The 13,850-nt window shown below is 39.9% G+C and overlaps 1 protein-coding gene across 2 annotated transcripts in view; it reads left to right on the top strand.

The window, feature by feature from the left end:
• Window positions 1–13,850, top strand: part of nfat5b (nuclear factor of activated T cells 5b) — a 373,902-nt gene that overhangs the window by 190,653 nt on the left and 169,399 nt on the right. For both annotated transcript variants that reach the window (XM_072517959.1, XM_072517958.1), the window contains one exon: window positions 6,535–6,724. In XM_072517959.1, the coding sequence (XP_072374060.1) occupies window positions 6,535–6,724 (190 nt within the window). The remainder of the gene's footprint in view (window positions 1–6,534; window positions 6,725–13,850) is intronic.

A 13,850-nucleotide genomic window follows, 5' to 3' on the forward strand; every position in this document is an offset into this window, starting at 1 on the left:
CTCACTTTTCTTATTTGACAAGATTTAATCCATCATTAAAATTGAGTATTTTCCATTTCTAGTGCATCTTAAGAGTTTGCTATTCTACACATTTTATCACGAGCTCTATGCATAAATTCAATCTTGTCTGTCACCTTTTCTGATCTTAACTTAAATGAACCTTGTTCTCATGGCAGCCTTCCATCTCGTAAGATGATGGTTCGCACCACAGTTATCCTTTTCCCAGGATTTATGCTAATACCAGTGTGTTTCTGTAGTTCGGTACTCCTTTTCAGATCTCAAATATTCAAATAATATCATGCCTAAGCCACATTTTATTTTGCCAATTTAAATGTTCATAGATTTCTCATGTTGAAGATACTCAAGTTAGTTGCCCTTCTTTGTACCTCCAAGGCAGGATATCCCGACTCTGATACTATACCTAATACTGAATGTTGGGAGCAATCAATACTTGGTGTAAGCTGGTTAATATTTGTTGTGCATTGTGCTTTGGCTCTTGAACTTCATAGAGTCATAGATGTATACAGCAAAGAAACAGGCCCTTTGACCCAGCTTGTCCATGCCGCCCAGTTTCTATCATTAAGCTAGTCCCATTTGCCTGCATTTAGCCCATATCCTTCTGTACCCACCCTGCCCATGTAAATGTCTAACTTTTTTTAAAGGTAAGAATTGTACCCGCCTCCACCACTGCCTCTGGCAGCCTGTTCCAGATGCTCACTACCCTCTCTTTGAAAACACTTATTTCCTCTCTGGCCTCTTTTGTATCTCTCCCCTCTCACCTTAAACCTATACCCTCTAGTTCTAGATTCCTCTACCTTTGGGAAAAGATATTGACTATCTACCTTATCTATGCTCCTCATTATTTTATAGACCTTTATAGGATCACCCCTAAGCCTCCTACACTCCAGGGAAAAAAGTCCCTGCCTCTCCTTATAACTCAGACCATCATGTCCTGGTAGCATCCTCATAAATCTCTTCTGCACTCTTTCTAGTTTAACATTATCCTTCCTATAATAGGGTGACCAGAACTGAACACAGTATTCCATGTGTGGTCTTACCAATGTCTTGTACAACTTCAACAAGACATCCCAACTCCTGTATTCAATATTCTGTCCAATAAAACCTAGTATGTTGAATGCCTTCTTCACCACCCTGTCCACCTGCAACTCCACCCTCAAGGAGCTATGAACCTATACCCCTAGATCTCTTTATTCTGTAACTCTCCCCAACTCCCTACCATTAAGTAAGTGAAAGTGAGTAGGTCTTGCCCTGATTTGATCTACCAAAATGCATCACCTCACATTTATCCAAATTAATCTCCATCTAGCCATTCATCAGCCACTGGCCCAATTGGTCAAGATCCTGTTGCAATCTTATATAACCTTCTTCACTATCCACTATGATACCAATCTTGGTGTCACCTGCAAATTTACTAACCATGCCTTCTACATTCTCATCCAAATCATTAATATATATTACAAATGACAGTGGACCCAGCAACGATCCCTGAGGCACACCGCTGGTCACAGGTCTCCAGTTTGAAAAATAATCCTCCACAACCACCCTTTGGCTTCGGTCGCCAAGCCAATTTTGTATCCAATTGGCTACCTCACCCTAGATTCCGTGAGATTTCACCTTTTGCAACAACCTACCATGTGGTACCTTGTCAAAGACCTTGCTAAAGTCCATGTTGACAACGTCTACTGCACTGCTCTCATCTACCTTCTTAGTTACTTATTCAAAAAATTTGTGAGACATGATTTTCCCATTACAAAGCCATGCTGACTGTCCCTCATTAGCACTTGCCTGTCTAAATGCCTGTAGATCCTGTCCCTCAGAATACCTTCTAACAATTTACCCACTACAGAAGTAAGGCTAACTGGCCTGTAGTTCCCAGACTTATCCCTACAGCCCTTCTTAAACAAGGGCACAACATTTGCTACTCTCCAATCTTCAGGCACCTCTCCTGTGACTGTCGATGATTCAAATATCTCAGCTAGAGGGCCGGCAATTTCCTCCCAAGCCTCCCACAGGGTCCTGGGATACATTTTCATCAGGTCCCAGGGATTTATCTATCTTGATGCGCTTTAATACCTCCAGCACCTCCTTCTCTGTAGTATGTACACTCCTCAAGACATCACTTTTTATTTCCCCAGATTCCCTACATTCGTGCCTTTCTCAGCAATTAATACTGACTAGAAATGTTCATTTAGGTCCTCTCCCATCCCTTGTGGATCTACACATAGTTGAACTTGTTTATCCTTAAGAGGCCCTGGTCACCCTTTTACCCTTATGTAAAAGCCCTTTGCCTTATCTGCCAAGGCAATCTCATGTCCCCTTTTTGCCCTCCTGATTTCTCTCTTAACTCTACTCCGACAATCCCTTTACACTTCAAGGGATCACTTGATCCCAGCTACCAATGCATGTCATATGCCTCCTTCTTCCTTTTGACCATGGCCTCAATATCCCGAGTCATCCAGGGTCCCTCCTTCTACCAGCCTTACCCTTCACTCTAGGAGGAATGTGCTCACCCTGAACCCTAATTGACACCTTTTTGAAAGACTCCCACCTACCAGCTGTTCCCTTGCCTGTAAACAGGCACCCCCAATTAACTTTTGAAAGTTCCCACCTAATACCCTCGAAATTAGCTTTGCCCCAATTTAGAATCTTAACTTTTGGGCCAGAATTATCCTTCTCCATAGCTATCTTAAAACTAATGGAATTATGGTCACTGGTCCCAAAGTGATCCCACCTAACACTACTGTCACCTGTCCTTCCTTATTCCCCAAGAGGAGGTCAAGTATTGCCCCCTCATTAGTTGGGCCATCCACATATTGAATGAGGAATTCTTCTTTGCCCCCTCTCTAGTTGGGCCACCCACATATTGAATGAGGAATTCCTCCTGAATACCCTCGACAAATTTCTCTCCATCCAAACCCCTAGTGCTATGGCTGTCCTGGTTAATGTTGGGAAAGTTAAAATCCCCTACTATTACCACCCTATTTGTCCGGCAGCTATCTGTAATCTCCTTACATATTTGCGTCTCGATTGCTCACTGACTATTTGGAGGCCTATTGCCTGGTACTGCACTGAAACCCCAGATTCTTTTGCTGTGTCGTAATCTTTTTCCATTTATTTTACATTCCCAATTTTTACCACCTCTATTTCACAAACTTACTCTGCTTGGCATTAAATTATATTCATTATTTATTGGTTTACCACCCAATCCTGCCCAGATTTCTCTGGAACTGGTTCACTTAGCCATACAATTTATGGCCCTTTCAATTTGGATGTTGAACTTTGTAATTGTCCCAACACATAATGAATATATATATCTGTAAGAACAAATTGAAAGCTATAGTACTCACTCATTTCCTGTCCACTGTTGATGCTGCATCTTTAAAATCCTTCCCTTGCATCCTTTAACTCAACTAGCTTATTTATTATCCACTAGTTATCCATTTCCCAGCTATTTTCTGTTTTTCTACTTTGTAATCTTCTGCGTAGTTAATATGGATAAACACCTGGAATAAGACCAGCTACTTCCTGACAGTAATTTACTTAACTTCACTAATTATCTATTTATATTCCTGTCTTTTTCTTTGTCTTGTATGTTTGTGTTGACCCGTTATTTTCTTTTCTGTATCTGCCATAATTTAATTTAACTCTTGAGTTAGAAAATAACTGGCAAATTTTAAAGTTAAAAAAAATGCAGACTTTTAAGACTGTTAATATGTGCCATCAGTAAGGATTTCTGTGCTGGGTTTATAATTTGCCTAAAGTGAAAAGCTTTATTTTAGCAATATATTGCAAGTGCATTGGCTGAATTTACACTGACCAATTAAATTGAAATCCAAAGAGTAATCTTGTACGCTGAAAATGAATGCCTGAAATGCAATGTGCATAATTAACAGAAATCATTTGTGAAGTTTAAGGGTTCTTTATGATAATGGGAATTCCATTACAGCAATATCTTTTATAATTTTATCACGTGTTAATACAAACATTTTGGTCTTTTAAAAGCCTATATAAAATAGTGATATGCTTTTAGTCTTTGGTCTGTCCTGATGGCATTTTAAATGAGAATGTATTGTTGAATCGTTATCATTTTAATTCACACAGTCCAATTTTTATCAAAACCTTTCCCTTTCAATGCAAGTTGTGATTCTTGACCTGGATTTGGCAATAGTTTCTTGATTAAATTTGAATCCTAGATTTAAAGATGACCATGGCAATATTAGAGAGTGATTAAATCAGAAAAATAAATGACTGCAAACATAGATTGTTCAGGCTGAATGATGATTTAAATTCTCAGAGGCTGCATTTATAATTGGAATAAGTAAGGATGTCCGTGTCATTTTAATTTCACTGTTGCTTTGAAGTTAATTGAATTGATGGAACTGATGACCATTTGCTAAGCAGCAGTAGATAATTTAAAAGTGTATTTTCTAATGAGATCCCTAGTTTAAATTTAAATTAATTGTTTTGTTGTTTAATAGCAGTTTAAAGCTTAGAATTAAATAGATGCCCAGGACATATCAATTAAATTTCTCTCCATTGTTAATTGTAAAGAAAAATATGCCATGTTTTGCAATTAGCATATATAAATGAGTTGAGTTTTTCGTACTTGTATTTTAGCATTATTTTTTAAAGATCTCTAATGTATGTATCTTTTATTTATACTGCAGCTCTGTGACTTCACAAATGTATAGAAGTTAAGACATTTCCCTCTATCACTGAAAAATAATTCCAAATAATATTACCAGCATAATAATCATGTGGTGCAAATCATTTGTTACCTTATCTGGAGGTCAGCAAGTGGTTTTGGCTGTCCAATTGGTATGACACTCCCATGGAGGCGGGGGGGGGGGGGGGGGGGGGGGGGAAGAAAAATAGACTGAACAAAGTTTGCCAAGTCATTTCAGTTCCCTGCTGTCTTCTACTACATTCCAGGATCTTTGGTCCTGTGTACAATTTCCCTGTAATGTTCAGTGAAATAAATACAATAGATGGAACTTTCAAGAATCGTGGGGTTTAAAATAAGCCGCCCTTAAAGATCCTCGCCTCGAAATGCATGTGGTGTATAATGGATGGCTACCACTTTGCTCTTAAAGTTCAAATCTTGTAAAGAATAACACTGGCTGAAATATGTTTTGAGGTCTTGGGTAATGTTATTTAACTGCTTAAACTTTGCTGTTAACTGTATTACTTCATTAACTGCACCTCAATATGTTATTACCTAGTATTCCGCATTTAACACGTCAGTCTTTTTCAATTTTATGTCATCTGCAGTATTACATTGGGCTGATTTACTGACTTGACTGTGTGTACTAGGTAGTACTTTCAGTTTACCTCATTTATGCTGCCAGCATGATTCCATGTTAAAGACATATATGTTGTTGCAAATATAAATGACTAGATTCATAAAAATTGTTTAACAATTGCCAACTGATAATTTGATTTTCTAAGTTTGTTTTGTAAATGGAGCCATGAGTTTGAATTAATTTTTATTCTATATATTAAAATGGTCAACCTAAATTATTAATGAACCTGATTTGCATGATTCAAAATGGCCATTTTCCCCCACATATGTATATTATGTGTAAACCGACATTTACAATGTATGGTAACAATTTCTGCTGTGTTAAATTACCAAACCAGATGCACCCCATAAAAGAAATTCTCAGAATGGTATGAAACTAGGTAGTGTTTGGTTGTGTAAATAGGACAGGCAATAAAAGTGCTCGCTACAGAATGATAAAATGCAAGTTATTGCCGAGATGGCAACTTCCTGATCTTGGCTGTGCTGTCAAGAATAGGTATTAAGTCAAGATGAGGGGCTGGATGATGAGGTAAATTGGAGGTTGAAACTTCCTGACCCATCTTGATGAATTACCTCGTGGATGGATCAGAGGGCAATTCGAAGGGTTCATGGAGCAGGGTTGATTGTATGATGATGCAAGGGGGAGACAAGGCAGGGACCAAAATAACCTTACAATTCAATTTCACTTTATAAAATGATTTCTTCTCGAAATTTACACATGCAAATAATTGGTCTATGTTAAAGTGTGGTTACATTTCTGGCCGAAAAGGCAGGTGACGAAATGAAATGCTCACATGCCTTTTCGCGTTAGAAGACATAATCTCTTGGATGCTCAGACATGAGACCTGCTCTATTGTCGTCCTTCCTGCTGCAAAGATGGAACCATAAACTCACTGAAGTGATATTGAATGTTATCTCAACCTGTTCTCGATATTGCTGCATCACTAACTTTGTCGGTAAATCACTCAATATTTTAACAACAACATTGAAAATTTCGAGTCAATTGCTATTTTATACTTTCTTCCCTAGAGGGACATAGTGACAGAAATCAGGTGAGGTATTTTAGGAAAATGAAAAGATAAATAAATGAAAGCTGAGAAGAAATACAGTTTAAGAGAGAGTGCTATCATAAAGTATGGCAACTGAAATCAAAAGATGCATTATATATCACGGAAGTAATTTCATTGATAAATATTATTAACATTTCGCAGAACAACGGAACCACAGAAAACTTCTTTAAAAAAGGGTCCAGCACTAACTGGTCACTATCCTGTTAAAAGCGAGGGCAAAGAACTCCGGGTACTGGTTCAACCTGAGACGCAGCACAGAGCACGGTACTTGACAGAAGGTAGCCGTGGCTCTGTGAAAGATCGGACACAACAAGGTTTTCCAACAGTAAAGGTAATTGTTTTCCTTGTTTTTGAAAATAATTATTGTAAGTCAACAACAACTTTTGGTTTAGAACAAAGAGGGCATAATTTTAGAATTTGAGTTAGGCCACTTAAAAAGAAAATCAAAGAAAAATTAATCATTCCAAGTGGGGCTGCAAGAAAGACAAAGAGACAATCTGAGGTGTTCAGCAAAGAAAATCTATATTGAAATTACTGGAGAATATGAAAGGGAATTTAAAAGTCTGAGATTTGTGTGGCATCCCATACTTTCCATACAGATGACATTACGTTATGAGGTCCAATAAGTATGTACACAGGAAAAAAACGCTGCAGTCGAAAAATTGGGAAACTCAAGTTGTCCTTTTGGATCACAGAAAGACAAATCAGAAATATTTTCTTAACTCTCAGACAAAGGGTTCTGTGGAGCAAAAAGATTATGTTCATGTACACAAATCATTAAAAGTGCACAGATGTCAAAAGTAATCATTTAGGGCAGCATGGCGGCACAGTGGTTAGCACTGCTGCCTCATAGTGCCAGGGACCTGTGATTTTGACCTTGGGTGTCTGTCTGTGTGGAGTTTGTACATTCTCCCCATGTCTGTGTGGCTTTCTTCTGGGTGCTCCGGTTTCTTCCTATAGTCTAAAGATGTGCAGTTTAGGTGCATTGGTTATGTTAAATTTCCCCATAGTGTCCAAAAGGCCAGGTGGGGTTACAGGGTTATGAGGATAGGGCAGGGGATTGGGTCTAGGTAGGATGCGCTTTTGGAGGGTCGGTGCAGACTCAATGGGACGAATGGCCTCCATCTGCAATGGAGGGATTCTATGAAATGTTAATGGAATGTTTATTTATCTCAAAGTGAGGGAATGATGATGCTTCAGTTGCAATGGTCAGACCGCATTTGGAGAGTTTGTGTTCAGATTAGGCACCGACCCTCAAGAAAGATGTTGACTGGATGTATTGAGGGGATACAGCACATGTTCATCAGAATAATATCAGGGCTATAAAAGCTAAATTATGAGATTGCACAAACTTAGTTTGTATTTTTTAAGTATAGAAGATTGAGAGTTGATCAAATCGAGATACTTGTAATAAAGGAATTCAATAGGGTAGTTATCTCTGGTGGGAGCATTCAGAATAAGGGAAGTGTAATTTTAAAATTGGACCTAAGCCAATAAAATGAAGAAGCACAGTTTCACTCTAAGGGGATGGAAATGTGGAATTCTCCCAAAAGGCTGTGGATGCCTGGTTCCTTTAAAATTTTCAGGACTTAGTTTGGTAATATCCTGTTGGGGAAAGGAATCCAGGGATATGCAGAATGGATGAGTTAAATGCAGGTGAGGTACAGATCTGTCATAATCTAATTGCATTACAGAACAGGCTTGAGGATGGAATTACTTACTCCTGTTCCTTTTATGTACTTGTGCTCAACACAAATATCAACTTCCATTCGCAAAAACATGCTTGCCATAAACTGAATTTTGATCTTGTGTACATACTATCTATGAAATGGTGTGCCAAATTGGTGTGATGTTTTACATGGGCAGACACACTGAAAACACTATAGTTTATGTAGGGTCTCTTATTTTTCAAATAAGAGACGAGGGTCCAGTGGTAGTGCGAGATCGAGTTTTATTGCAAAGATTTAGTTAGTACACTTCAAAAAATACAGATCAAAAGAAACAAAAGCCCAGTGGGGCATAAGGAAGAAAACATCAGAAAGAGAACAAATGCGAAGACAGAGAGCAACACGTGCGCCAGTAACCTTGTATCTGTATGGTTTGATACCGCCCCCCTCATTGCTCCCTATTGGTTTACATGTTTTGAATTGCGACTTCTGAATAGTGGTCTTTACCATCGCTCACATTGATATCTAACTGTACACCCTTTGTTACATGATGATAATCTTTATTGTCACAAGTAGGCTTGCATTAACACTGCAATGAAGTTACTGTGAAAGCCCCTAGTCGCCACATTCCGGCAACTGTTCGGGTACACAGAGGGCGAATTCAGAATGTCCAAATTACCGAGCAGCACGTCTTTTGGGACTTGTGGGAAGAAAACGGAGCACCCACGTAGGTACGGGGAGAACGTGCAAACTGCACACAGTCAGTGACCCAGCCGTGAATCAAACCTCAAACCCTGGCACTGTGAAGCCGCAGTGCTAACCACTATGCTACCGTGCCCAGATAATAAAACGATGGATAATTAGCAGATTGAATACAGTGATAGAATAATTGATTTTAATCAGGACTTGATAAAAGTTCCAAAGTTCTGAATTTCTAACATTTTTATGTAGTTCCTATCATAACATTAATCAGTTGTATGCAATTAGAAACTTTTGTTTGGGAGCCCCTCAGTAAATTCTAGCTCATGTGGCTAACGACCAAAAAGGAATTGAAATACACAGATCTACTTCTCTTCGTTTAAACCGGGGTAGTATAAGAAAGATAAATACATGCTATCCACAGTTGATCAAAATGATTCAAATGAATTCCAAAGTTGGTAGTAATTGACTGAAGATGGATAATGTGGTACCGATGTTAAACAATCTTGTCATTCTAATGTGCTGTGCATTTTCTAACATTTGCTGAGCAATGTTGATAGCCTAGCCCTAAACAAACATGTATGTCAAAGCCAAGAGATTCAATTTCTGATGGAGAAATATAAACTTGCACAAGCCTATTGACAGTATGACGCGGTGGCACAGTGGTTACCACTGCTACCTCATAGCGGCAGGAACCCGGGTTCAATTCCAGCCTTGGGTGACTGTGTGGCGTTTGCACGTTCTCCCTGTCTGCATGGGTATCCTCGGGGTGTTCCGATTTCCTCCCAGTCAGAAGATGTGCAGGTTAGGGGGATTGGCCATGCTAAATTGCCCCGTACTATCCAAATATGTTCAGGTTAGGTAGGGTTTTGGGGATAGGGTGGGCGGAGTAGGCCTAGTTGGGATGCTCTTTCAGAGGGTCCGTGCAGACTCAATGGGCCGAATGGCCTCCTGAACTAGGAATTCTATGGTTCAATGAAAAATGGAGCTTATTTTGATATGCTGTTAGAAATTAGGTAATAATCTTTATTGTCACAAGTAGGCTTACATTCACACTACAATGAAGTTATTGTGAAAAGCCCCTAGTCGCCACCTCCGGCACCTGTTCAGGTACACAGAGGGAGAATTCAGAATGTCCAAATTACCTAACAGCACATCTTTCAGGACTTGTGGGAGCACCTGGAGGAAACCCATGCAGTCACAGGGAGAATGTGCAGACTCCGCACAGACAGTGTCTCTAGCCGGGAATCGAACCTGGGACCGTGGCGCTGTAAAGCAACAGTGCTACCCACTGTGCTACCATGCTGCTTTTTGGGCTGATAGGATAATTGCATCATGAAAACACCAGGCAGGCAATGAGCATCACCAACAAGAGAGTGTTCAGTTACTTCCTCTTAATATTCAATGGTATTACCATTCCTGACATTTTCCCAACATTTTGACTGAAGACTCAACCGTGCCAGCCACATAAATGCTAGTTGTATTCTCTAGTTGTGGAATCACCTTCTGCCGCCCCAAAGCACAAGCCAGAATTGTGATGGAATACTGTCAGTTGCCTGGATGGATAAATCCGCAACGGCGTTTAAGCTCAACAGCATCCAGAACATGGGGCAGCACGGTGGCTCAGTGGTTAGCACTGCGGCCTCACAGCGCCGATGTCCTAGGTTGGATCCCGGCCAAGGGTCACTGGCAGTGTTGAGTTTGCACATTCTCCCCATGTTTGCATGGGTTTCGCCCCCACAACCCAAAGATGTGCAGGGTAGGTGGATTGGCCATGCTAAATTGTCCCTTAATTTGAAAAAATGAATTAGGTACTCATTTTTTAAAAAACAGCATCCAGAACAAAGCAATTTGCTGCCCAATCCCCCAGCTTAAACATCCATTCTCTCCACAGTGACTGCAGTGTGTGCTACCTGGAGAATACACTGCAATAAATTGGTTTATTTGCCAAACCAATGACCTGTACCCTCATACAAAGACAATGAGCCTATGGGAACACCATAATTGTCAAGTGATTTTATATATTCATTCCAGTAATGAATGTATAAGAATTTGAGCGTTTTTGTTTTGTTTTGTCATACTGGAAGATTAATTTCCAAGCAGAATTGCTGATTTCGCAGCACAGAAGAAACCTGTTCAGCCCATCATGCCTGTGCCAGTTTTTGAAGGTGCCATCTAATTAATCCTACTCGCCCGGATTTTTTCCCTCCAAGTATTTCCCTTTAATCATTATTGAATGTGCTTCCACTACTTTTTCAGGCAGTGCATTTCAGATCATAACTTGCCAAGTAAATATTTTCCCCCTCGTGTCACCTCTTGTTCTTTTGCCAATCTTTTGCTAGTCTTTTCATGTAATTTAATTCCAGTAAATTGTCTTAAAGTCTGACAACCAGAATTACCCACAATACTCCAGGTTCTACTCCAACAAGAACCTAACTAGTGTTTTATAAAGGTTTAGCATAACTTTTTTGCTTTTGTACTCTCTTGCCCTTATTTACAAAGCCAAAGATTATGTTTGCCTTCTAAGCAATCTTTTTAACTTGTCTTGCCCCATTCATAGACTTCTGGATGCACACCCCAGGTGTCTCTGTTCTTGCATCATCTTAAATTCTTTACCATTTTCTATTTCCTCTCCTCATTCTTCCTTCCAGAATTAACCACTTCACACTTCTCTGCATTAAATTGCATCTGCCATGTATTTGGCTTTTCAACCTATTTAGTCTTCCTGTTCCATCTGCAGACTTTGAAATTATGCCTTGTATACCTAAACCAGTCATTAATTTTGGGGCAGCACGGTAGCATAGTGGTAGCATAGTGGATAGCACAATTGCTTCACAGCTCCAGGGTCCCAGGTTCAATTCCTGGCTTGGGTCACTGTCTGTGCGGAGTCTGCACGTCCTCCCCGTGTGTGCGTGGGTTTCCTCCGGGTGCCCCGGTTTCCTCCCACAGTCCAAAGATGTGCAGGTTAGGTGGATTGGCCATGTTAAATTGGCCTTAGTGTCCAAAATTGCCCTTAGTGTTGGGTGTGGTTACTGGGTTAAGGGGTTATGGGGATAGGGTGGAGGTGTGGGCTTCGGTAGGGTGCTCTTTCCAAGAGCCGGTGCAGACTCGATGGGCCGAATGGCCTCCTTCTGCACTGTAAATTCTATGAAAGTAAGCTATCTTAAACCTTTCTCTTAAAATAAGCAAAATATTGTGGATGTTGGAATCTGAAGCAAACCGAGAATGCTGGAAAAACTCAGCAGATCTGGCTGCATCTGTAGAAAGAGCGAACAAAGTTAACGTTTCGAGTTTGTTTGGCACTTCATCAGAACAGAGAGAGAGGGATATCTGTTAACTATTATACTATACTGTAGCTGGTGGGGCACAAAGAAGAGTGTTTTTTCCATGACACAAAAATGTACGGGATATTAAATGAAAAAGGGTTAAGATTGAGGAGAAGGATGACAGTCTAAAGTTGTTGAATTTGTGCTAAGTCCTGACAGCTAAAACATGCCAAATCAGAAAATGAGATGCTGCTCCTCCAGCTTGCGCTGGGCATCACTGGAGCATTGCAGCAAGCCAAGGATGGGCATGAAAGCAAGGTGCTGAGTTAAAATAGCAAGAAACCTGATGGTTGGGGTCATGCTAGCGGACTGAGTCAGTAAATAAAGTAAAGTAAAGTAAAAGCCTTTTTGTGTTACACTGTACAATAAATAAACACTAACGTCAATGTACATAATGTTGAAAATGCCAATAAAAAGATTTTTTTTTTAAAAATGCTTGCAGACTGAGTAAAGGTGTTCTGCAAAGCACTCATCCAGTCTGCGCTTAGTCACCCATTGTAAAGGGGACCGCATGGGCAGCACCGTGGCGCAGTGGTTAGCACTGCTGCCTCACAGCGCCGTGGTCCCAGGTTCGATCCTGGGTGCAGTGGAGAAGTGGACCAGGATGTAATGAAGGGACGGGTTTCTGTGGAATGCCGATTGGAAGATATGGGGAAATGAACTTGAAATGTGAACTCTCTCCCTACAGATGCTGCCAGACCTGCTGAGTTTCTCCAGAACACACTGCTTTAAATTTGTCCCCTTTGGTTATTGATCCTTCTGTCACTGGAAACTGTTTCTCCTTACTTACTCAATCAAATCCTTCATGATTTTTAACATTTTTATCTAATCTTTTAAGATCTCAACCTTTTTAGCTTGAAGCCAGATTTCGCTAGTCTTTTCATGTAATTTAATTCCAGTAAATTGTCTTAAAGTCTGACAACCAGAATTACCCACAATACTCCAGGTTCTACTCCAACAAGAACCTAACTAGTGTTTTATAAAGGTTTAGCATAACTTTTTTGCTTTTGTACTCTCTTGCCCTTATTTATAAAGCCAAAGATTATGTTTGCCTTCTAAGCAATCTTTTTAACTTGTCTTGCCCCATTCATAGACTTCTGGATGCACACCCCAGGTGTCTCTGTTCTTGCATCATCTTAAATTCTTTACCATTTTCTATTTCCTCTCCTCATTCTTCCTTCCAGAATTAACCACTTCACACTTCTCTGCATTAAATTGCATCTGCCATGTATTTGGCTTTTCAACCTATTTAGTCTTCCTGTTCCATCTGCAGACTTTGAAATTATGCCTTGTATACCTAAACCAGTCATTAATTTTGTTAATTGTATAACTGAAGGTTAAGTGTATACAAAAGGAGACAATCATTAGGTAATTACCTGTGTGCAGACACACTCCTTTAGAGCTGTCATTTTGTTAATTTGTCCATTTGTTTAATTGTTGTACTCAAGGGGTATAAAGGGACACTAATTATTGGCTTGCTTGGTCAGTAGAGCATGAGCCACTTAATCTCAGGGTCCTGAGTTCAAGCCCCAACATTGATGAGTTTGTTTAAATCCGCCCTGGGAATGACATTTTAATTTAATCTACTAAATTTCCATTGAGATTTTTGTTTTTAGCTGCAGTGGTCCTTTATAGGGCTGTCAATTTATTAATTTGATGGTTTTTGCTCAAACGAGCATAAAGTGGCACTAGGGGCCAATTGTGACTCAATTGGTAGTGAAATAATTTGTTTGTCACCAGGTTGAGAGTTTAAGTTCCACTCCAG

Source organism: Scyliorhinus torazame, chromosome 10 (assembly GCF_047496885.1).
Source record: "Scyliorhinus torazame isolate Kashiwa2021f chromosome 10, sScyTor2.1, whole genome shotgun sequence".
NCBI lineage: Eukaryota > Metazoa > Chordata > Chondrichthyes > Carcharhiniformes > Scyliorhinidae > Scyliorhinus > Scyliorhinus torazame.